This window comes from Amphiprion ocellaris, chromosome 7, assembly GCF_022539595.1.
Source record: "Amphiprion ocellaris isolate individual 3 ecotype Okinawa chromosome 7, ASM2253959v1, whole genome shotgun sequence".
Lineage (NCBI taxonomy): Eukaryota > Metazoa > Chordata > Actinopteri > Pomacentridae > Amphiprion > Amphiprion ocellaris.
Genome location: NC_072772.1, coordinates 35,432,121 through 35,455,533, shown reverse-complemented (window position 1 = coordinate 35,455,533; position 23,413 = coordinate 35,432,121). Strand labels below are relative to the sequence as shown.

The 23,413-nt window shown below is 36.8% G+C and overlaps 1 protein-coding gene across 4 annotated transcripts in view; it reads right to left on the bottom strand.

Moving 5' to 3' along the window:
- Window positions 1–23,413, bottom strand: part of LOC111562851 (fibroblast growth factor 12-like) — a 75,834-nt gene that overhangs the window by 9,273 nt on the left and 43,148 nt on the right. For all 4 annotated transcript variants that reach the window (XM_055011991.1, XM_055011992.1, XM_055011990.1 and 1 more), the window contains exons 2-4: window positions 19,179–19,289; window positions 14,422–14,525; window positions 3,702–3,900 (exon numbers count right to left, since the gene is read on the bottom strand). In XM_055011991.1, the coding sequence (XP_054867966.1) occupies window positions 3,702–3,900; window positions 14,422–14,525; window positions 19,179–19,289 (414 nt within the window). The remainder of the gene's footprint in view (window positions 1–3,701; window positions 3,901–14,421; window positions 14,526–19,178; window positions 19,290–23,413) is intronic.

Here is a 23,413-nt window from a genome sequence, read left to right as displayed (position 1 = left end):
TGGTTTCAGATTTACTTTACTCTGGATCTGGTCCTGGATGAGGACTGGTTTCAGACTGTCTAAGGCGGGTCTTCGACTTTTTTAGGAGTAGTTTAGGCTTGGTTTTGGTTCCGATGTTGTCCTGGTTTTTGACTTTTTTAGGACTGGTTTCAGATGGTCTTGGGCTGGTCTTGGGCTTCTTTTAGGAGCCATTTAGGTTTGGTTTTGGTCCTGATTTTGTCCTGGTTTTTGACTTTTTTAGGAGTGGTTCCAGACTGTATTCTGGCTGATTCTGAACATCTTTTGGACTGGTTTAGGTTTGATTTTGGGCCTTGTCATAGACCTTTTAAGGACTGGTTTCAGACTGTCTTGGTGGGTCTTTCTTTAACCCCAACAACACCAAACCTACCATCAAGCATGGTGGTGGCAGTATCATGCTCTGTGGAAATGGAGCTTTACACAAAGTAAATGGAATAATGAAGAAGGAGGATCACCTCCACATTCTTCAGGAAAACCTAAAACCATCAGCAGAAGGTTGATCTTGGACACAGTTGGATGTTTCAACAAGACAATGAGCCCAAACACACATCAGACATGGTAAAGAAATGGTTCCATCAGGCTGGAATGAAGGTTCTAGACTGGCCTCCGAAAAGTCCTGACTTAGACCCATCAAGAACCTGAAGAACCAAGTCAGGAAGACGACAAATGTAGTTGAACTGAACTAATTTTGGTGCCGTTCAACTACATTTGTTGTCTTTCTGTCTCAGACTTGAGTCACTTAAGTTGATAGTATGATACCGCCACCTCCATGCTTGACGGTAGGTATAGTGTCCAGAAGATTGAAACCAGAAGAACCAAACTGAAGTGGAAATGGACAAATTTAACTAAATATTAGCATTTCTGAAGGTATTTTACTTTGTGTAAGGCTCCAGTTCCACAGAGCATGATACTGCCACCACCATGCTTGATGGTAGATTTGGTGTTCTTGGGGTTAAGGGCTTCAATGTTTCTCCTCTATTGAATCCAATGAGTGGATCTAATGGGTTCTATTTAAATTGGTTCCAAGGAGTCAGCAGCTGTAGTCGATCATGATCACTCAGGAGAAGTTCAGACATCATGAAACTAAGAAAATTTAGAACATTTCCAGATGACCTTTAAAAATATCTATGAAACAATTACAGGAGTGATTGGAAACTCAAGACTGATGTGGTCTTTACAAGAGGATGTAAACTTCTGTTCCTGACAGTAGATATATATCGTATGTTTAATATTTCAGTGCAGGTATGCAATATACATGAATACATGTACAGCTATACGATATAGAATGATAAATGTACGTTAATATATGCAAATTAAAACTGTATATGCAAAGATGTAAACTACACAACACATACTGTACTTATGGCTGCATCCAGTGATTATCTATTATTGATTAATCTGCTGATTAATTTAGTGGTTTCTCAACTCTCAACAACCAAATTCATGGCTTGTGATGCCCAAACTAATTCAGTTTTGCATCATTTATGACAAAGAAAAGCACCAGATCCTCACATTGGAGAGTCTAAAGTGACATTTTTGTTCACAAAATCTGTGTGCAAAATATTAACAAATATGTACAAATAAACAGTAACAGCGTTCAGAGGAGGGAAAACTTTAGTCTTAAACTGTACGTACGCTGACATACTTTAATTTATTGATTTAATTGCACTCAAGAGCAGCCGTGTAACACAAGAGGAAGAAAGAAGCTGAGGGAGGCTGAGGTTGAAGGACGTGGATGAAGATGGACGGCAGGAAGGTGATAGTTGACGGGTATTTTTAAATGAAGATGGGTGAGGAGGGGGGAGGCAGAGCAGCTGAAAGCAGAGAAGCAGCTTCATGTTTCCTATTAAACCTCCATCTGTGATATTAGAGCTTTGGCTCGTCCTCCGACTCAGACGGAGTTCTTGCAGGACGACCTTTGATCGACGCTGAACCTCCGAGCTACAAAAAAAACCCCCCAAACTCTCACGTTCAGTTCTAAAAACTTGTTGTCAGCGAGCAGCAGGGCAAGGAATGAGCTCCGGGAACTCTAACAAACTCCCAATATCCAACCTCCACAACCCGCATTCGTCTCTGTAGACTGGAATTATAAATGTCCCGATAGCAGTCATTTAATATTTAGTATCTGCCCATATCGAGGCCCAATCTGACACCATTTTCCTACATAATTTACACTTCAAGTACATTAAAATCATAAAAATAATACACAACTGGATCTCCGCAATGCATTAAGAAAAAATTGCATTTCTGCCTCCAGGTTGTGCTCTAATGTTCTGCAACGGGCACCATGACAAAGACTTTTGTGACGCTTAATGACCTCCGACCAGAACTGATGTAATCCTAGTGATGGTTCGGAAGTAGTAAACTAATGAAAATGAAATGAAAGTTGTTCTTTAATGGTCTGTAGGTGGTCATGAACCTTGTCATAAAGCTCAGGGTAAATGTAGTACTAGAGGGTAAATGTAGTATTCGATTATAAATGTAGCATAAGAGGGTAAATGTAGCATTACAGGGTAAATGTAGCGTTAGAGGTAAATGTAGTGTTAGAGGGTAAATGTAGTATTAGAGGGTAAATGTAGTATTAGAGGGTAAGTGTAGTGTTGGAGGGTAAATGTAGTGTTAGAGGGTAAATGTAGTATTTGATTGTAAATGTAGCATTACAGGGTAAATGTAGCATTAGAGGCTAAATGTAGTGTTAGAGGGTAAATGTAGCATTAGAGGGTAAATGTAGTATTAGAGGGTAAATGTAGTATTAGAGGGTAAACGTAGTGTTAGAGGGTAAATGTAGTATTCGATTGTAAATGTAATATTAGAGGGTAAATGTAGTATTAGAGGGTAAATGTAGTATTAGAGGGTAAACGTAGTGTTAGAGGGTAAACGTAGTGTTAGAGGGTAAATGTAAGCAAGCAGAGAGCATTGTGGGGGTTTAGCTAGCAAAGGGGCACCATGACAAAGACTTATGGGGTGGTTAATGACTTCCAACGAGAACTCGTGTTTAAAACAAACTAGGATGGATGGATAACATGTCGACCAAAGGGAAGCTCCTTGTTTTAGCCCACAGATGCAGGCAAACCAAAAATTGAACCATTAGAAAACACATCCAACATATATATCCCATAATACCATCACTAATCAATGTGTGCAAAGAAATCTTCAATTGAAATTTCACGTTTAAAATTATGAAAAATGTTTTTTAACTCACGATATTACTACTTTTAAATAGACTTTTATGAAAACTATATCTTAAACCCTCACCTGAAGACTGAGGTTCAGACTTCTGCTTCCAATAAACATGAGTGAAAAAGTAAATCAGACAAAACCGGAGTTGTTGGATCTCAGCTAACATTATCCAGGCTTCCAGTCCTTGTGCTAAGCTAGGCTAACTTCATCCCAGAAGTGCTGCCACAAAGGAAACTATTCTCATCTAATCCTGGAGACGACAGCGTTACCACTAAATGTGGAACTAGAATCAGAATTATTATTATATTAATACTAGAATTAACTGTAGAGGCACCAGGACGCCTCCCTGAGGAACTCCACAGGTTGCTAACTTCACATATAAGCTGTTTTAAATCTACTCGTCCTTCCTCCAAATCATCCCGGTTTCACCTCCTGGCTTTTCTCTACATCAGAAACCACCTTGCATCTTAAACAGCCACCATCCTCGGCTGTTTTGGTCTCACCTTCGATGGGTCTGGGGACGAAGTGTGAGCAGGGTTTGGTCTTCTTCACTCGGTTTCCCTTCATGACGACTCCTTCCTTGTTGAGGCCCAGGAACCAGGCTCGGCCCGACTCGTGCTGCCGGTACAGCGTGGACGAGTAGATGACGTAGTAGTTCTCGAACACCGACTCCTTGAACTTACACTCTGCTGTGAACACATCCTGACGCACAAAAACAGAGAGAACAGACAGTTTTTATTCAGTATAAACCAGCTGTAAACATAAGTTCTGGTTGGAGGTCATGAACCAGAACTGAAGTCTTTGTCATGGTACCCATTGCTAGCTAAACTCCCACAATACTCTCTGCTTGCCAACATGAACTTCCCTAATCTGAGTGATGCCTCCTCTCGTCTCTACAGTATTAAACAGTGAGAAGCTCCACCTGGTGGAACAACCAGGAACTACAGCCGATCTACAATACATTTTCTGACATGCATGACCTTATTCCTCACATTTTGCATCTCAATTTTGTCATTTAGCGTCAACTTCTTGTTGTTTTTGTCTTGCTTTATGTCTTAATTGTGTCATGTTGTGTCCTCTTTCTGTCCTTTTGTGTCTCATTTGTGTAGTTTTGTCCCATGTTTTGCTATTTTCTGCCTTGAACACTGGTATCCATTAACTGTCACAGAAGTCTTTGTCATGGTGCCCCTTTATGAGTTACATCATTTTGCATTGATGATATTGATTATTAGCAGTCAAGGAGATTGATAATTAGCATTTTAAGCTGATATACATTTACAACCTTGGTGTCAGCATTTAGAATAACACAAAAACAAACATAAAACGTAAATACATTTGGCTATTTATGTCTTACTAGTTCAATAAAAGGCAGGCAGAGGAGCAAAAGAAAAGTTAAACTAAAAGTTCAAAAGATAATTGAAGAAACCAATGCAGGAAAACAGAATTCAAAAACCAAATAAAACAAACAGCACAAACTGATCGGGAAAACAAGACAGAGGTGAAGCTAATGGGGGGAATCAAAATAGGAGGGAAAACAGACAAAGGGAGGAAGTAAAACAACCAGAGATACAAAAGTTCAGACGTCTTTTAAATAGAGCTCAACTGATTATGGACCCCACCATTTATCAAGGTGTGAATTTGGCAGTTTTCCAATTATCGGTATGCTAGGCTAAGGCTATGGCTAAGATGCTAGCTGTGCCTCTTAGCAGTTAGCACTAGCTAGATTACTGTAACATCATTCTAAAATTAGATTAATATCTGTTCTATATGACATACACATCCCACTAGCAGAGAAACAACCTGCAAAAAGTGAAGAAGGACAAACATCTCCACAAATTAGGAGATTAGCTGCTTTTACAGTGGCTATGCTAACGGCTAGCAGCTAGGTTAGGAGGCAGCCACAGATTAGCCCGAAATGCAGTCTGGAAAACAATAATAATAATTTTAGGATAAGGACCTTAGTGGGACATAAAAGTGACAGAACAGAAGTACTGAAGAATGGCAGCTGTTACCGATCGTCTAACTTTTCAAAATAAAACCTGAAAGAACGCTAAAATGTTCAGTAGAAACACTGAGTTTAACAAACAACAGTCGGAGCTGTTGGAAATAAATCACCACGACACGCGGAGCAGCTAATGAGGCGCTCCGAATGCTCTGAAGGTGTCCGGATCGATTGTGTTTCAGTTACACATTTAAAATGACGGCACATTCGATTTTATGTTGTTCATCTGAGCGTTGAGAGAGATATCGATCATTCATCGATGCATCCACACAGCTCATATTAAAAACTGTAGCCTCAGCGCTACACATTGGGCTTAGCTGTAACAGTAGAGCTGCTTTGTTCACTGCCGTCATGTTAAAAACACAACGAGGTGAGCAGGAGTCAGGTTGGATCCTATTTATGGAACAGGGTCATTATTTATACACTTCCCTTGCATGTCTTTCTTTCTGTATTATCCTTATTTTAGTCCGTCTATGAGGCCGTTGTTAATTGATTACCACAGAAATGAAGATTATTACTAATAATCTTCATTTATTGTTTCTTGGAGTCTTTTTAATGTCTGTAATTGATCAAACTTGTAATTAATGAGCCTGTTATCCATTGTTTTTTCAAATTTATTTTCCTGTAAAGACTTTCCCGAAGCTTCAGGGTGACATAATTCGAGATGATATGATGGTTTTTGGCACATTTTGTATTTGTTTTACATTCTTTCCTTTTTAAAGTAAGTGTAAATATTGAAAAAAACTGTCAGATTTTCTGTTTTCTGAGGTTATTTAATTACTAATTTGTGAACAATGCATCGTGTTTTGGGGTAAAAATCTGAGCTTCGAGTTATGATTTTTAATTAAAACCATTTTATTCTGTGTTTCATTAAAAAAATCACTAAAAATTAACTGTTTGCTGTAACCTGATTCCGTAAAAAATAAAAAATTCTGCGCTTTTCAGTGCAGCCTGGAAGCCATCGGAAGCCTCCGCTATGATCAACAGTCATGTAACAAAACTTCAGGAAGTTTTCAGCTGAACTGCAGGCAGTGTTTCCACAGAGCAGACAGGAAACAACGGTTGAAACTAATTAAAAATGTAAAATGTTAAATATTTATGGTCTGTAGATGCACTGAGACTTTATTTTCAAGGCCTCAGATTATCTGTGAAGTCTCGATGATGTTTATTAAAGTTAAAATGTGGATCTAAATGTGACTATTTTACCATTTATTGGCAGTTTCTCTGCTCTATGTTAGAATGTGGCTCATTTAAAGTCCCAGTTTAGGACAGTGAACTTCCTCCAGTTATAACAGATGTGTGTTTATTATTATATGAGTTTTTTATTCTGTGTGTTTATTATTTGTTCTCTGAACAGGTGGTCAAGTCGAGCCAATCAGAGCAGAACAACCCCCCATAAATCACAAACACCTGTTCTAACATTTAACACTCAACCCGAGAGCTTCTGAAGACATTTTTTGACTTAAGGCTCCTCTGAACATAGATAATTGTTAAATTATTTGGTTAAAAAACTACAAAAACACCTAAACTGTTAATATTTCTGAGTGTTTCAGGTTCGAACTGTTCAAAAATGATTTATGGATGATTGATGAGCTGAGAACAGAATAAAACACACAATAAGTAAAAGAAAATGACTAATAAAATGAATAAAAATAAGTTTAAAATTAATAATATTACAAATAAATGTAGATAAACAGACAAAAGATTTCACTGTAGCAAACAAATGCCATTTTTAAGGGTTATAACTGTAATTTTTGGACAATTTTTGTCACAGAATTACAGATTATAACTTGTAAAATCGCAGAAAATAGGATTAATTTACAAATGCACCCTAAAATATACAGGCTCAGACTGAAAATAATCAAAAATCTGTATTCTGAATCTAGGAATGATGCTATTTTTACTGTATTTAAATCACATATTTGCAGTTTTTAATAAAAGAAAGATTATGGTTATGAAGGAATGTAAAATAGTAAATAATTTAAAAAACATTTAAGTTTTCTTTAGCATTTTTCAGTTTTGTTAAGTTACAGAAAAAATAAACATTAACTTGGATGTTAGTACTAAAAAACAGACCAAAACTAAATAATTTCCACATCAAAAATCCATATTTTGACTGGAGAATGATGTCATCTTTACTTTATATAAATCACATATTTGCAGTTTTTAAAAATAAAAATAATCTTTATTAAGGACTGTAAAATGGTAAATAATCTTCAAAATGTTTACAGATATTTTTAGTTTTCTTCAGTATTTTTAAAATACAGACAATAACTAGTAAAATTATAGAAAACAAATCTTTACTTACATGTTAGTATGAAAAAACAGGCCAAAAGTAAATAATGTCCACATAAATAATCTCTATTTTGACTGTGAAATGATGCTATTTTTACTGTATTTAAATCAGATATTTGCAGTTTTTAAAAAAAGAAAAAATTTATTAAGGACTGTAAAATGGTAAATAATTACAAAAATATTTACAGATATTTTTAGTTTTCTTTAGTATTTTCAGTTTTATTAAATTACAGACAAAATAAACATTAACTTACATTTTACCACAAAAAACAAGCCAAATTTAAATAAATTCCACACTAAAAATCTGTATTTTGACTATAAAATGACGCTATCTTTACTGTTTTAAAACAGGTATTTGCAGTTTTTAAATAAAAATTATATTTATAAAGCACTATAAAATGGCAATTAATTTTAAAAACTTTTACAGATATTTTATTTTCAATTTTATTAAATTACAGAAAAAATAACCACTACCGTATATGTTAAGAGAAAAAAACAGACCAAAACTCAAAAAATATTGACTGTATTTTGACTGTAAAATGTTGCTATTTTTATGGTATTTAAATCAGATATTTGCATTTTTAAAAAATAAAAATGATGTTTATTCAGGACTGTGAAATGGTAAATAATTTAAAAAATATTCACAGATATTTCTAGTTTTCTTTAATGTTTTTAGCATTACTAAATTACAAAAAAAATAACCATTATCTTACATCTTAAGGGTAAAAAATAGGCCAAAATGCTAAATATATTGACTGTATTCTGACTGTAAAATTATGCTATATTTACTGTATTTAAATCAGATATTTGCATTTTTTGAGAGAAATATTATGTTTACTAAAGACTGGAGAATGGTAAATAATTTTTAGAAATTTTTATTCTACAGATATTTTTAGTTATATTTAGTATTATTAGTTATTAAATTACAGAAAAAAACATTAACTTACGTTACTACTAAAAAACAGGCCAAAACTAATGTCTGTTTTATCATAGGAATTCATTCTTTTATTATTTTTGACTGTAAAATTGCATTATTTTTTGTTTTACTACATATAAATCAGCAGATATTTGCTGTTCTCTTTACAGTATTTTAACTTTACGGTATTACATCTTGTTTATTATATTATTTATTACGCTTTTCTGCCAGATTTTCACTGTTTTTTGGTGATTTTTTCTTCTATTTAAGTGTATTTCAGGCTCAGTTGACGACACAGAGCAGAGAAAGAGGAGACGAAGAGCTTGAGGAGGATGAGGAGCAAACAGAAGGAATAAAAGATGAAAACGGTCTTTTTTGCTCGCAGCAGGAATCCTGCGTCTCGCATCACAACATGCGATCGTTGAGATAAACAGCGTTCAGACGCCTCGGCCTCCCAGCTTCACTTCACTGAGGCTGGTTTTATGTAACCGTGCAGGCAGGAAGACGACCAGAAACCAGTTCAGCCCTGAAAAATGTCCAGATTTATCTCGTGTGTGATCTGGATGCTGATGCACGATCTGGCATCTGATAAAAGCCATCAGTGAGTTCAGAGAAAATGAGGTTTACCAGCCGTGAAGTGGTGCTAAAGTGCAGCTTAGTAATGCAGGTACAACAGCAAACAACCGATAGCTGAGAGTTTTTAAATAAATATGGACGTCCAGATCAAGTTTATTGTTCCTGATCTGATCCGACTCATTTAATATTTAGTATTTATCAATATAGATTCACAATTTTCCTACATAATGCACACTCTCTCAGCTCTCAGCTCTCGTAGGAGGCGGTCGCACTTTTCCTTGCTCCGCTATCTCTGTTCCTCCCTACCCTCATGTCTCCCTGCTTGCTGCATTTCTTCGTCTTCGTCTCGTCTGTCTGACTTGGAGCGATCGCTTGGCACTGGACCTTCGAAACACCGATCATGGAATTGATTAACTGGTCTCTCAATGCAATTGACAAGATTGTCGCCACAAAGAGCACAGGCCTAGGGGAGCCTACCTGCCCGGATGGGAGTTTCGCCTCTGGTTACGTGATCGACGCCTGGGGGAAGTGGAAGGGGATCATGTGCCTGGCACCCCTATCCGTGGAGGATGTGGAAGATGTTTATATATTCGGATTTATGATGACAGGCCTGCTGATAATTGGCTTGTTCACTGGCCTGAGCTTCTGGAAAATCAGGAAGACCGCAGACAGAAACGACGTCCAAACTCTGCTGGTCTATGCAAACGAACGGATCACGGCTGCCGATTCTCGGTATGACGAACTCAATCGTAAGATGAACAATTTGCTTGGTGTGACTGTTGATTTGAGTCGCAGATTGGAAGCTATCAGGGTGAGAATCGCTACAGCTGAGGTCTAAAATTGTTGAGAGCAGTAGGGGGAAGGTGAAATTACTTCTCTCCCGCCCAAACATGAGAATAACTGATTACATTCTGGCGCCCCTGGAACAATAACAAACTCCTCTGGAAGTTTCATGGCCAAGAGATAGCTCTCCTACACCCCCCCCACCTTCCCAAGGACACCTGTTGACTTTTGGACCGGGCCAACCGAGGATGTCTCCATAGCAACCTTGCTGTGTTATCGCGCTCCCACCCTCGCGAACTGAGACACCGGAGGTCTGAGACGGAAGAAGATGGGCTACATGCATACACAAACATTCGGACTCATGAACTGAGGACTGAGCTAAACATTCGCACACATGTCCATAACCCCATCCCCCCCCGCCTCCACAAGCTTTCCTCACTATACACAGGAGCCAGGAATCCATGCAGTAATTTGCTGCACAGGAACCGGCTAACTGTGTGGTGCTCCCCCCTCCACCACCCCACATCCTTATCCCAACTATTCTTGTCTAACGTCATGCTTTGCCTGTTTGCGGGTTTGGTTTTTTTAGGTTCCTTCTCAAATTGAATTTCCCAACATTGGAGGTTTCATTTGGTACAATGAGCCTTTTTTTTTCTCTTACCCTCTGCTATCCCTACCCAGATCCCAACATGTCCTTTTAATTTTTTCCTCTAGAAAGGTGCGTGCAGCACTGCGCAGCAGCCGGAGCTGTCACTGGCAGGGCAGCTCAAATGAAATTTCGTTGTATATGAAAGTGTGCAATGACCAATAAAGATTGATTGATTGATTAAGTACATTGCAGGTATGCATCCAAGCTGATAAAACAAGCTAAGCTAAGCTATGCTAAACTAAGATAAGACCGCCTGCAGGTGATCAGGAGCCTTGTTGTAAAGCTTCATTTAGCTACTAAAGGGGCACCATGAGAAAGACTTATGTGGTCTATAATGGCTTCCAGGCAGAACACAAGGTAAGACAAGACAAGGCAGGCTAGGCTAGGCTAGGCTAGGTTAGGCAAGGCAAGGCAAGGCAAGGCAAGGCAAGGCAAGGAAAGGATCAGATCAGATCATATCAGATAAGATAATCTGTAGGGGGTCAAGAACCCTGTTGTAAAGCTTCATTTAACTAGTAAAGTAAAACCATGACAAAGACTGATGTGGCCTATTATAGCTTCCAGGCAGAGTTCAAGATATGACAAGACAAGGTGAGACAAGGCAAGTCAAGCTAAGATAAGCTAGGCTAGTCTAAGGAGAGGAAAGGAAAAGTTCAGATCATCTGTAGGTGGTCAGGAACCTTGTTGTAAAGCTCCATTTAGCTAGTACAGGGGCACCATGACAAAGATTTATGTGGCCTATCATAGTGTCCAGGCAGAGCACAAGGTAAGACAAGACAAGTTAAGCTAAGCTAAGCTAAGCTAGGCAAGGCGAGGCAAGGAAAAGATAGGGTTCAGATCATCTGTAGGTGGTCAGGAACCTTGTAGTAAAGCTCCATTTAGCTAGGACAGGGGCACCATGACAAAGAAGACTGATGTGGCCTATAATGGTTTCCAGGCAGAGTTCAAGATAAGACAAGACAAGACAAGACAAGACAAGCTAAGCTAAGCTAGGCTAGGCAAGGGTAGGCTAGGCTCGGAGAGGAAAAGGAAAGGAAAAAATCTGATTAAATCAGATCACGTGTAGGTGGTCAAGAACCTTGTTGTAAAGCTCAATTTAGCTAGTACAGGGGCACCATGACAAAGATTTATGTGGCCTATCATAGTGTCCAGGCAGAGCACAAGGTAAGACAAGACAAGTTAAGCTAAGCTAAGCTAAGCTAAGCTAAGCTAGGCAAGGCGAGGCAAGGAAAAGATAGGGTTCAGATCATCTGTAGGTGGTCAGGAACCTTGTAGTAAAGCTCCATTTAGCTCGGACAGGGGCACCATGACAAAGACTGATGTGGCCTATAATGGCTCCAGGCAGAGTTCAAGCTAAGACAAGACAAGACAAGCTAAGCTAAGCTAGGCTAGGCAAGGGTAGGCTAGGCTCGGAGAGGAAAAGGAAAGGAAAAAATCTGATTAAATCAGATCATGTGTAGGTGGTCAAGAACCTTGTTGTAAAGCTCAATTTAGTTAATAAAGATGCACCATGACAAGGACTTATGTGGCCTATAATGGCTTCCAGGCAGCATATAAGGTAAGACAAGGTAAAATAAGACAAGGCAAGTTAAGCTAAGCTAGGCTAGGAAAAGATGAGACAAGAAAAGATCACATCATCCGTAGGGGGTCAGAAACCTTGTTATTGAGCACAATTTAGCTAGTAAAGGGGCACCATGACAAAGAGTGATGTGGCCTATAATGGAGAAACATGCAACATCCTAAATATGTCCTACAAATTAATCAGCTATTGACTGACAGTGTTGCATTTATTACAACAATGATTCAAATTTATGACAGGAGTTTAGCTAGCAATTGGCACCATGACTAAGACTTCTGCTGTGGTTAATGACCTCCAACGAATGTTTACGTGTACATGACAAACTGGAACCAAGACAACAACCAGCATGCTAAATTTGTGAAATAAATTATCTAACTATTGATCAACAATGTTGGATTTATCAAGAAAATTACGCAAATTTACAAAAACAGTTTAGCTAGCGACAGCCACCATGACAAAGACTTCTGTGGTAGTTAATGACCTCCGACCAGAACTAATGTCGTGAGTGAAATACACCGTGACACTTTCAAGACCGATGCAAAATGTTTATTAATAAAAACAGTATCATCAGCGTATAGGAAAACATCCGCTACGTTTCGTATATTTATTTATTTAATAGTTGATCGCTATTGGTGAAGAAAATAGTTTAAAATCTGCAACATCAACTACATCTCCCATGAGCCTCCACAGCTGGGCCTTCTGCCAGGATAATAGTGACTTCCTGTTTGTTGGACCCGATGTCTTACAGAGGAAACACATCTCCTCCTCTGCCTCGTCGTGAATACAGTGGCTGAAGAGTCGCGTTTTTAAAGTTTGATGGAGGCAGCAGACATGAATAATGGATGCCAGATGGACTCACAACAACCGAACGCTGATCAGAGCCATTTCATTATTAACGCCACTTTTAAAACTGCAGCTCGGTGGCACGACGTTGCTGCGTTTGGGCCTTAAAACGGAATAAATAATTAAAGGAAGCAGATATTTTCTCTGACAGGAAACCGATCTGAGAGATGAATTGACAGTTTGAGGGAAATATCCTGAAATAAAATCATCTGGGATCAAACTGGTAAAAATAATCTGGAAAACGTGATCCCTGGTCGGAACGTTATCAGATTATTTACAAGAACACAGAGCTTCACAATAAAAGTCCTCCAGCTGCTTCACAAAAACAGTCATGTAGCTGCTTCACAATAAAGGTCATTTATCTACTTCACAATAAAATTAATTTAGCTGCTTCACAATAAAATCATTTAGCTGCTTCACAACAAAAGTCCTTTAGCAATTTCACAATAAAAGTCATTTAGCTGCTTCACAACAAAAGTCCTTTAGCCATTTCACAATAAAAGTCATTTAGCTGCTTCACAACAAAAGTCCTTTAGCCACTTCACAATAAGTCATTTAGCTGCTTCACAAGTTCTCTTCATGCTTGACAATAAAAGCAATTTATCTACTTCATAATAAAAGTCCTTTAGCTTCTTTTACAATAAGTCTTTTAGCTGCTTCACAATAAAAGTCATTTAGCTGCTTCACAACAAAACACCCCTAAGTTGCTTCACAATAAAAGTTGTCTATCTTTTTCAGTATAAAAGTAATCAATTAACTTCACAATAAAATAACTTATCTATTTCACAAAAAAAGTTGTCTGTCTACTTCACAATAAAGTTGTCTATCTTTTTCAGTATAAAAATCCTCAATTAATTTCCCAATAAAAGTAATTTATCTATTTCAGAATAAAATTCATCTCACTATGTCACCATTAAAATCCCATAGTTGCTTCAAAATAAAAGTCATCTAGTCATCTAGCAACAATAGTCCTCTATCTACTTCACAATAAAAGTCATCTCTCTATTTCACAATAAAAGTCATCTATCTGCTTCACAATAAAAGTACCCTATCTCCTTCACAATAAAAGTCTTCTAGCTGCTTCACATTAAAATACTTTTAGCTGCTTCGCAATAAAAGCCCTTTAGTTGTTTCAAAATAAACATCCTTTTGCTGCGTCACAAGAAAAACCATCTAGGTATTTCACAATAAAAGTCATTTATCTACTCTGCCACAAAAGTCCACTAGCTAAAGTCATCTATCTACTTCACAATAAAAGTCATCTTTCTACTTCACAAAAAGTTCTCTGTATGTTTCACAATGAAAGCCCTTTACAATGCTTCATGATGACAATCATCTGTCTCCTTCACAGTAAAAGTCATTGTAGTTGCATCACAACAAAATCCCTCTATTGCTTTAAAATAATAATTGCTAAAATCTAACTGTTAGAACCGTCATTCTTCATTATTCTCTGTATTTATTTTATCACCAGTCAGATTACTGACTGAGATCCTTTAAGTCTTCTTTATGATGAACAAAAACCCTGAACCTTCACAATAAAAGCATGAGCTGAATGAGAAGGTGGTGTCAGCTTTTCTTACTGATGTGTAGAGGAATCCCTCGGCGTTCATGGCCACATACAGTCCAGCCTTCACTCCCTGGATGGCCACGACCCTCAAACCCACCGGGATCAGGTTGAACAGGGCTGCAGGGCGAGAGACATTCAGGAACACAGACAGAAAGAGAGAGAGAGAGGTGGTTACTAAAGAGGTAGCAACAGATCAGTAATACAAAAATATATAGACAGAACACTTAAATTTGGCAACATTAGTGTATTTGGCACTGGGGGAAGTTTGGAATTACAACTTTAGCTCCCATTAAACATCTGTAAAACACAAAATGTTACATTCAGGACCTTAAAGACAAAAATAAGTCCAGTAAAACAGGTTAAATTAACTGCTATGTGGATTTCTTTACACAAAAATCCAACAGTGGCATCATTTTTTATACTTAACATTTAAAAGATATATTTTCATGGAAAATATATGTATGTTTTGTCTTTTTTTTTAATTAAAAACAGTGACATAACGTAAACTAACTGGAATTTAAAGGGTTAGAATCATGAAAACGAATGCATATTTTCCTAAAATCCTGAAAATCTGATCTTTAATGGTTTGAATTGGTTTGATTGATTGGTTTTCTTTGATGGTTTTTATAGGGACTGGTGCTAGTATAAAGAATTTACTGACTGAAAGTGAAAAATTATGTAAATATATCATTGAACCATTCATGACTCAAAACATAATACATAAAAATCCACGTACGATTTATTATATAGGAAATAATTCAGGTGAAAATCATGAAAAATAATGCATGTGTTGGTAGTTATGATGAGAACTGATGCTGGTTAAAAGAATTTACTCTGTGAAAGTAGAAAATTATATTGAAATGTATTTTTATAACTGTTTTTGATGCAGATATTTTTGTCTTTAAAGTCCTAAGTGTAAAGTTTGTTGAAATCTGACACTTCATGAACATATTTACGTCTAACAATCAATACAGTTTCTAATTATTGACATATCCCATCACTTAAGCACTTATACTTCGGAAAATCTCTTTTTTTGTCTTTTTTTCCATTAAAAACAGTGATATAATGTAAACTAACGGGAATTTAAAGTGTTAAAATCATAGAAAATAATGAATATTTTTGAATTATGATGAGAATTGACGCTAGTTAAAAGATTTATTTAGTGAAAATGAAGAATAATGTTGATATATAATATTTTTATGGCTGTTTTTGATGCAGACATTTTTGTCTTTAAGGTCCTAATTGTAAAGTTTGTTGAAATCTGAGACTTCATGAAAATATTTACGTCTAACAATCAATACAGTTGCTAATTATTGACACATCTCATCACTTAAACACTTATTCTATGGAAAATATACATTTTTGTCCCTTTACCCATTAAAAAATACATTTCTATGCACGCTTTTTGATGCAGACATTTTTTGTCTTTAAGGTCCAAAGTGTAAAGTTTGTCGAAATCTGACATGTCAATCAATGTAGTTTCTAATTATTGACACATCCCAACACTTAATCCCCTATTTTATGGAAAATATATTTTTTTCATTAAAAACACATTTTTATGGCACTGTTTTTGATGTTATTTTTGTCTTTAAAGTCCTTAAGTCATGAAATGAATCATGTTTTTGTAATTTTTTTCACTAAAAAACAGTGATATAATGTAAACTAACTGGAATTTAAGGGTGAAAATCATGGAAATTAATGCATGTGTCGGTATTTATAATGAGAACTGATGTCGGTTTAAAGAAATTACTTAATTGCTGACATGGAAAAATTATCTTTTTTGGTCTTTTTTTCATTAAAAAAACACAGTTTTATGGCACTGTTTTTTATGTTATTGTCTTTAAGGTCCGTCGGTTGAGGTTTGTTCAAATCTGACACTTCATAAAAATATTTATGTCTCAGAATTGGTGCAGTTGCTAATTTTTGAGGTATCCCATCACTTAATCTCTTATTTGATGGAAAATACATACTTTTATTATTCTTTTATCAATAAAAACACATTTTTATGGCACTGTTTTTGATGTTATTTTGGTCTTTAATGTCCGTAAATCATGATATGAATCATGTTTTTGTTATTTTTTCATTAAAAAACAGCATTATAATGTAAACTAAGTGGAATTTAAAGGGTGAAAATCCTGAAAATTACTGCATGTTTTGGTCGTTATGATGAGAACTGATGCTGGTTTAAAGAATTTACTCAGTAAAAGCGAAAGATTACGTAGATTTTTTTTGTCTTTAAGGTCCTTTGTGTTACTTGTACACTGACGCCTGAGGATTAAAAGTGTTTTCTGTTTAAATTAATAAAAGGAAAATTGACAGTAAACCCACCTCCTGCTTGCACCTGTGTGAATCTACCACAATAATCCCATTAAATCCTTTCAGGTCGAGTGTTTTTGTGCTTTCTCTAAACCCTGGCCATGCATCGGGCTGATAAAAGTGAAGCAGAGAGGCAGAACAACGGACGGAGCGATGGGAGGTGATTTAATCCTCGGAGAGCTGCAGTGTGGGTGAGGATGAGGAGGTGGAGGAGGAAGAGGCCTGTGGCGATGGCTGCCGCTAATCCTCCTTTATTTAACACTGAGATGATCTGAGAGAAGAGGGGAATCCAAAACATCTCCTCCTCCTCCTCCTCTTGTCCTCTTTTTTTTTTATTTTCCAGAAGACAGGATTTAAGCGGCAGTAATCCTGAGCTCATCTGCAGCAGAAACGTGTCCAAATGTTTGGGCTAAAAACGTCTTTCTAAAAAGTGTTTCCTGAAGTTGGAGTGCTGCTGACATCTGCTAGATTCCTCCTGTCGTCTTTTACGACTCGTGTCACGGTTTAATAATGCCAATGGAGGCAGATGTTCGTCTCAAATCCAGAGCCGATGTTTCTGGTTGAGCTTCATGAATATTTACATCATCTCAGATCCATAGAAGCAACGAAACACTGAAGCTCTAAAAATAAAGTCGAACAGAACAAATGGATCCGACCACATGAACTCTGAGCTGCAGATTCTTTGGCTCATTTTTCACTAAAACATAAAGTCATCTCTTCTTACTGTATATATTTAACTATTTCTGTCTAAAGATGTTTCACCATGCTGGATGTATCTCCTCTGTTGGCTGTTTCTGAGCCGAGCTGCATTCATTTATTGATCCAGTAGATTGGATTGTCCTCACATTCTGCATCATCTCAGTCTAAAATTGTCCAAAATGATTTGAATTTTGTCTAAAATAACTTGAAACGTCTCCAAAGTAACGCAGAAATGTCCAAACTGACTAAATTCACTAAAATAACTCACAAACAGCCCAAAATTACTTTTAACTCAAAATGGCTCAAAATGTGTCTAAAATAACTTGAAACCTGTGCAAAGTAACATAAAATTGTCCAAATTGACTCAAAACTGGTCCAAATTTTTTTTTAAAAGTCCAAATTATAACAAAAAATGGTCCAAAATTACTTGAAATGAGCTCATGATGACTCAAAATTTGTTCAAAATGACCATTTTTGAGTCATAACAGACTCCTTGCTCCTGTTTTGTTGTTATTTCAGCTGCATAATTCTGCAAAATGATTTGAAATGTGTCCAAAGTATCATTAAATTGTCCAAAAACAACTGACTGTTTAGAATATACCTTTTCAGTTTCTATGGACAGTCTGAGTCATTTTGGACAAGTTTTAGTCCAGTTTTGAGTCTATGTTCATCATCAGTAGAAAGATGTTTCTCCATGCTGAATGTATCTCCAACAACTTGCTGCTCTGTTCACTGTTTCTGAGCCATGCTGCATTTATTTATTCATCCAGTAGGTTTTATTGTCCTCACATTCTGGATCGTCTCAGTCTAAATTTGTACAAAACAATAGGAAAATTGGATAATTTTAGACTGAGATGTTGTTTTTAGACAATTTAATGTTACTTTGGACACATTTCAAATCACTTTGCTCAATTTTTCAGCTAAAGAACAATAAAACAGGAGCAACGAGTTCGTTATGACTCAAAAATGGTCATTTTGAACAAATCTGGAGTCATTCTAAGCCAATTTCAAGTAATTTTGGACCATTTTTTTGTAATAATTTGGAATTTTTTGGTTAGTTTGGACCAATTTTGAGTCAATTTGGACAATTTTATGTTACTTTGCACATATTTCAGGTTATTTTAGACACATCTGAGTCATTTTGTGCAAGTTTACAGCAATTCTGGGCTGTTTTGGATTATTCTAGACAATTTCTGAGTCCGTTTGGACAATTCTTTGTTACTTCGGACACAATTCAAGTTATTTTAGACAAAGTTCAAATCATTTTGCACAATTTTAGGGTGAGATGATCCAGAATGTGAGGAAAATCAAACCTACTGGATTAGTAAAATAAATGCAGCTCAGCTCAGAAACAGTGAACAGAGCAGCAAGTTGTTGGAGATACATTCAGCATGGTGAAACATCTTTCTACTGATGATGAACAGAGACTCAAAACTGGACTAAAACTTGTCCAAGATGACTCAAATTGTCCATAATGACTGAAAATCTGTCATTTTAGACACATTTTGTGTCATTTTTAACAACTCTTAAGTAATTTTGGAGAGTTTTCTGGTCATTTTAGACAATATTTGAGTCGCTTTCGACTAGTTTAAAAACAAACCTGTTTTTGGGGGTTTTTTGTTCAGCTCCTAGTTACCCTGAACCTCTACAGTGGAGGTGGAAGAGACATATATATAGACATTCGACAGACTCATTACTGGTTTTCTTTCCCTTTTCCCTTCTTAATAAAGTTAAAATGCTGCTGTTTAAACTCACTGTAGTCGCTGTTCTCGTCCTTGTTGCCGCTGATGGCTCCATCCGGCTGCATCTGCAGGAAGAATCCCTGTTCGCTGAAGAGACGCGTCACGATGCCCTTCAGCTGGGGCTCTGGAACACAACGGCAACACAAAAACTATGACATTCATACAACAGACAGTCAGTTCACTTATTTTGACAATTTCATGTTCTCAGACATGACGATTCTTGTATTGTCATCCTCAGAAAAACACCTCTGAAGTCATTTTAAAGGTTTGATATCTCCAGAAATAAAACTCCAACAGCCATTAAACTTGGTAAACACTCAGACAGAAGAGTTTCCATCAGATCAGAATGAGTGAATGGATCCAGCAGGAGGATACATTTTTAATTACTGCTCCTTGAAAATGGAAGAAAGTGCAAAATTTTCCAACAACAATGGTGGATTGTTTGTTTCCACTGTTTTGACTTGTAATTTACCCAAAACCAGTAAAAAATGTTCAAAGTTGTTGAAAAATTACCTCAAATGATTTGAAATGTCAGAAATTTGTTTTTTTTAAAAAAATACTGATTGTGTTGAAAATTGTCATTATCAGGTGTTTAGGGTTAGGGTTAAGTGTCTCCAGATGTTTCCAGGTGTCTCCAGATGTTTTTAGGCGTTTCTAGGTGTTGCTAGGCTATTTCTAAGTGTGTCTAGGTGTTTCCAGATTTTTCCAGGTGATTCTAGGCGTTGCTAGGTTATTTCTAGGTGTTTCCAGGTGTTTCTAGGTGTCTTCTCCAGGTGAATCTGCTCTTAAATTTCTCCACTGTTGATTCAGTTTATCCAAAGTGAAGCAGCAGAAACACCTGAATCTGAACCAGGTGTTTCCAGGTGTTTCTAGATGTTTCTAGATGTTTCCAGGTGTTTCTAGATGTTTCTAGATGTTTCCAGGTGTTTCTATGTATTTCCAGGTGTTTCTAGATGTTTCCAGGTGTTTCTAGATGTTTCTATGTATTTCCAGGTGTTTCCAGGTGTTTCTAGATGTTTCCAGGTGTTTCTATGTATTTTCAGGTGTTTCTAGATGTTTCCAGGTGTTTCTAGGTGTTTCTAGGTGTTTCCAGATGTTTCTAGATGTTTACAGGTGTTTCTAGATATTTCTATGTATTTCCAGGTGTTTCCAGGTGTTTGTAGATGTTTCCAGGTGTTTCTAGGTGTTTGTAGATGTTTCCGGGTGTTTCTATGTATTTCCATGTGTTTCTAGATGTTTCTAGATATTTCCAGGTGTTTCTAGGTGTTTCTAGATGTTTCTAGATGTTTCCAGGTGTTTCTATGTATTTCCAGGTGTTTCCAGGTGTTTCTAGATATTTCCAGGTGTTTCCAGGTGTTTCTAAATGTTTCCAGGTGTTTCCAGGTGAACCTGGAGGAGCCGCTCACAGGAAGTAATGCTCCAGATGACGATGTGGGCCAGTTGGACTCAGAAATAGAGCAGAAGACTGAAGCTAATGTGGAGCAGCTGCTGTTCTACTTTACTTCCTGTCAGACAGAAGCAGTCGAACACGACGAAGCTTCAGATCCTCAAACCGCTCAAACAAACAGATCGATGAAGGAAATCTGTGGAGGAAGAGACGTCTGGGAGAAGATCCAGACTGAGGAGGAGACCAAAGGAAACTCCAACACGACTCCGGCTGCTGAGACTGAACTACCTCCTACAAAATAAAAGTCTTAAGGACAGTTTCTACAGAATCAAACCCCGTAGCTTCGGATCAACTCTTAATCGTGAACTTTGCTGGATGTGTTGAAGGTTTGTCGACTAAAACTACCACGTTGTGTTGCTCTGAGCAGCTGAACTCTGATTCTAAATGTCCAGAGTGTTTGTTAAATGGAGATAAAGTCTTCAGCTGAAGTTCAGGAGCAGAACAACACCTCAATCACTCCACTTCCTGTCCTACGTCTATACGTACTACTCTGCCCTTAACACTTGTGCGTTTAAACTTCTCCTGAGAGTCTAACAGACGGTGAGATCATGGAGACAACAATGATGTCAGCAGACAGAAAGTCTTTAGAAACAGAAACAGTTAGCTTAGCATCTCAAGTTTAGCATCGGTACCAGTGTAAGTACCATGGTCTGATTGTGGGTTTGGTGCATATTTGTGCTCTTTTTGAGTTTTTAGTTGTTGGTTTTTGGCTCTTTGCAGTTTGTTTATGCCAGTTTTCTCTTTTTTTTTAATTTGTTGTATCTTTCCTGGTTGTTTTGCACATTTATAACCTGTTGTTTTGTTGAGTTGAGTCTTTTTCGTGTCGCTTTTGCACTTATCTGTTTTTGTGTCTTTAGTTGTTGGGTGTCGTCTCTTGTTGTGTTCTTTTAGCATATTCTCATTGGTCTGGGTACCTTTGTGTTTGTTTTGCGCCTATTTGTGCTCATTTTTACATCTTCTGTTGTCACTTTTTTGTCTCTTATTGCTGGTTGTTGTTTCTAAGCAGTTGTTTTGGATCTGTTTGTGTCTAATTTTAGTTAGTTTTTGTCTCTTTTATAGCTGGTTGTTCTCTTTGTGGATGTTTTGCACATATTTCTGCTTTTTAGAACTTGTTTTTTTGCTAGTTTGAGTCTTTTTGTTGTCATTTTTGCACCTATCTGCTGTTTGTGCATCTTTAGTTGTTGGTTGTCGTCTCTTGTTGCAGTCGTTTTGAACCTATTTCTGCTCTTGTTGAGTCTTCAGTTGTCACTTTTTTGTCTTTTATTGCTGGTTGTTGTCTCTCTCTGGTTGTTTTGCACATATTTGTGGTTTTTAATAACCTGTTTTGTGTTGGTTTGAGTCTTTTTGCTGTCATTTTCGCGCTTATCTGCTGTTTTTGTTTCTTTAGTTGTTGGTTGTCGTCTTGTTGCAGTCATTTTGCACCTGCTTATGGCCTTTTTTGTGTTTTTTTTAAATTCGTTTTTGTCTCTTGGTAGATGTTTTGCACCTATTTGTGTCAATTTTCACTCTTTTTTCTTAGTTTTTGTCTCTTTGGGAGTGTTTTGCACATTTATAACCTGCTTTTTGTTGGTTTGAGTCTTTTTTCTGTCATTTTTGCACCTATCTGCTGTTTTTATTTCTTTAGTTGTTGGTTGTTGTCTCTTTGCAGTCGTTTTGAACCTATTTGTGCTATTTTTGAGTCTTCCGTTGTCACTTTTTGGTTTATTATTGGTTGTCTCTTTGTGGCTGTTTCTGTAGATTTTGTGTCCAATTTTTGCTAGTTTTTGACTTCTTACCTTTATTTTCCCGCTAAATTTGTGATTTAAACACCGAGTATGGCAAGAATCTTAGGATATCTTTTGTTTTACGTAGACAAATCTATGCATAACTAAAGATGGACGCCAAGTTTTTTGCATGTTACAACAGTTTCTTCCAGATAAAAGTTTACAAACATGTCAGGAAAAGCCCATAATTTGAGATAATTTAACTAAAACCAGCACATATCTGTTAAAATTGACATTATTTTCAATCTGATCCAATATCTTTGGTTTTCAATCAATACTTTTTATGCCATATTTTTATTTTAAAGTGTTTCAACGCCTTTAATCTTCCTTCATCCATGTAAAAAACATTTTAAAAGCCTTAATATTTAGTTAATTTGACCTTTGCCTCCAGATTCTATTGTGAAAGTATATTTTTTATTGGTTTTCGCTTCATGAATTTGCTGTATTTTGATGATTAAAGCAGCAACACTGATCACATTCCCTGCTGCAGACGTATGTTTCCTCTGATCTGATTTATATTTAAAGTCGACTTTCACACCGTCGGAGGAGAAACTGTGAGTTTTAACATCTGTGAGGCTGCAGAGAAAATAAAACACTTCATCACAAGCTGCATCCTGATGAAACCAGAGCTCAGATCAGACGTCAACCTGAAGACAGCAACCATAGAATATACAATAAATAAATAAATACGGAAATAACTGCAGCCTCTGATCACTGAGACAGAAGAATATTTACCCCTCACTATATTTATAGAAGAATCAGGCTCGATTATCTGTAAAATAAAGAGAAATATGTTGAATTTTGTTGACGTTTAATTCATCTTTTCTGTTCTCTTTCGTCTATGAACTGCAATAATCACCGTGTTTGTCAGAATAAAGTCCCATCTGAGTGTCTGAAGTCCTTTTAAAGACATTTCTGATGAGGAAGTTTGCTGGCAGCAGATATTGATTGTATGTTGGATCAATAATCAACAGAATGAGTCAGCAGGAAGCAAAGAGCCAAAGGTTAAAGTCAGAACACGCAGCAACGACGGATTAT